Source organism: Dipodomys merriami, unplaced genomic scaffold, assembly GCF_024711535.1.
Source record: "Dipodomys merriami isolate MVZ:Mamm:240054 unplaced genomic scaffold, mDipMer1.0.p SCAF_21, whole genome shotgun sequence".
Classification (NCBI taxonomy): Eukaryota; Metazoa; Chordata; class Mammalia; order Rodentia; family Heteromyidae; genus Dipodomys; species Dipodomys merriami.
The window spans coordinates 2,415,764-2,418,479 of NW_027203493.1; the positions used below are offsets into that span (position 1 = coordinate 2,415,764).

Sequence of the window (2,716 nt, forward strand, 5' to 3'; positions counted from 1 at the left end):
CATAGTAGCTTTATATGTAGTAGTCAAAAAACTAGAAATAATCCAGATGTTCAACAAGGGAATGAGCGAACTATGCTATAGTCACATGACTTAAAGGAGAAAGACAACAATACATAAAAACCATGAATGAATTTCATGAATCAGAGAAGTCAGACAAGAAGACAGTGAATAAATCTGGGTTCCACCTATAGAAAATTCTAGAAAATACAAACTATTATTTAATGACAAAAAGCATTTCAGAAAGCATACATGAGCTCTCACATACAATCCCAGCTACTCAGGTGGCTGAAAGCTATTAGCACCAATTAACCACCAAAAGCCAGAAATGGAGTTGTGGCTCGAGTCATAGGGTACTAGCCTTGAGCAGAAAGCTAAAGGACAGCACGTAGGTCCTGAGTTCAAGCCCCAGTACTGGCATTAAAAAAATCTCTATGAAGTACAAAGTGTTCTCATTATACCAGATAGACACTGTTGTAGTCACATGAAAACAACCCCCCTTTTTTATTGTTGTGCTTTAAAAAATGCATCTCTGAATATTATCATCCACCTCTGTTCATCTCATATACTTAAAACTTAGATCCTCATTTTATACATTTTCTAAAACATTTGCAATTTCCAGAGAACGGAATAATTAAATGGATGAATGAGTAATAAGATGACATTTTGCCTTTGTTTTGTTTTAATTTGTAAGAGATGACATGCGTTTTCTTATTTGTAATGTTGAAGTTTTCTTTTTGAAAATCAATTGCCTTTGTGCATGAGCAGTTTTTTTGGGGGAGGGGTTGGTTGTGGGACCTGAACTCTGGGCCTGGGCGCTGTCCCTCAGCTCTTCAGCTCAAGGCTAGCACCCCACACTTGAGCCACAGCACCACTTCTGGCCTTTTCTGCTTATGTGGTGCTGAGGAATCGAACCCAGGGCCTCATGCATGCGAGGCAAACACTCTACCACTGAGCCACCTTCCCAGCCCCATGAGCAGTTTTTTGATAAAAATTTATTACAAACTCTGATATTAGAGTCCCTAGTTTCTGTACCTTAATGCCTCTAGCGAGAGCATCTGTATCAGACAAAATCAGTTCATATGTAAAATAGTTAACATCATCCTTTAGAATAATTGTATTTATCCAGAACTCAAAAGTAAATGATTAGTGATCAATTGCTGATAGAAACCTGGTCCTCTTTGGCTTCAAGAAACAAAAAACAAAAATAAAATACCCATCCAAAATCAAGATAGAACTTGAGATACATTTGTAATGAATTTGGAAGAGCAACCCACGTGGTGACGGTATCGCAGGAGTTTTCAGACCTAACCCTTGACTCTACAAATACAGGAAGCGTAACATTTAAACAATAACATTCTTAATTTCTTCCCTAAGATGCACCAGAAAGGGGAAACAAGACTCAATGGAGTTGGGAAATGAAACCAGAATAAAAGAGTTTATATTTCTAGGACTTACTCAATCCCAAGACCTGAGCTTGGTCTTATTTCTTTTTTTGGGTTGTGTGTACGTGACAACTCTCCTGGGAAACCTGCTCATCATGGTCACGGTGACCTGGGACTCTCGCCTTCACACCCCCATGTACTTCTTGCTCCGGAACCTAGCGGTCCTCGATATCTGCTTCTCCTCCATCACTGCTCCGAAGGTCTTAGTGGACCTTATGTCAAAGAGAAAGACCATCTCCTATGCAAACTGCATGACTCAGATGTTCTTCTTCCACCTGCTTGGTGGGGCAGACATTTTCTCTCTGTCGGTGATGGCCTTGGATCGCTACATCGCCATCTCCAAGCCGCTGCACTACGTGAGCATCATGAGCAGGGGGCGCTGCACGGCCCTCATCGCGGCCTCCTGGGTGGGGGGCTTTGTCCACTCCATCGTGCAGATCTCCCTCCTGCTCCCACTGCCCTTCTGTGGGCCCAACGTTCTGGACACTTTCTACTGTGATGTCCCCCAGGTGCTCAAACTTGCCTGCACGGATACCTTTCTTCTGGAGATCCTGATGATCTCCAACAATGGCCTTGTCACCACCCTGTGGTTTATCTTCCTGCTGGTGTCCTACACCGTCATCTTGACGATGTTTAGGTCTCACTCAGGAGAGGGGAGGAGGAAAGCCATCTCTACCTGCACCTCCCACATCACCGTGGTGACCCTGCATTTTGTGCCCTGCATCTATGTGTATGCCCGGCCCTTCACCGCCCTCCCCACCGACAAGGCCATCTCTGTCACCTTCACTGTCATCTCCCCTCTGCTGAATCCCTTGATCTACACTCTAAGGAACCAGGAGATGAAATCAGCCATGAAGAGGCTCAGGAGAAGACTTGGACCTTCTGATGGAAGAGCTCAGTAGCTCCCTTTTATTGCCACCTTTGGAAAGATTTGCACATTTAGTAACCGTTAAGTAAGTCGTAACTGATTTGCAATGGTTTGATCTGCTTCTAATAAAATACACAGGACTTTAATGTCATGAAATCAGCATGTTATCAAAGTGAAAAGCTAAGTGTTATGTCGGAGAGTAAAGAAAGGAACTAGAGTTATTTGAGGGAGCAATTTACATTACTTTTGCATTCTAGCCTAAAAGGGAAATGAAAGAAACTGAATAGAAATCCTGCTACATTGCTGCACAGTGAAGAGAAAGGGTACTAGGTTTTATTAGAAACATAACATCATTTAAACTTTAGACTCTGTAGTGTCTTTAATAATTTATCTTTCATGAAAGAAT

The 2,716-nt window shown here is 42.4% G+C and overlaps 1 protein-coding gene across 1 annotated transcript; it reads left to right on the forward strand.

Annotated features, from left to right (window-relative positions):
- The first annotated feature begins 1,402 nt into the window (after window positions 1–1,402).
- On the forward strand, window positions 1,403–2,344 carry LOC138833539 (olfactory receptor 4D11). Its single transcript, XM_070031816.1, has one exon. It carries the CDS (start codon window positions 1,403–1,405, stop codon window positions 2,342–2,344), a length of 942 nt encoding a protein of 313 aa, XP_069887917.1.
- The last annotated feature ends 372 nt before the right edge of the window (window positions 2,345–2,716 follow it).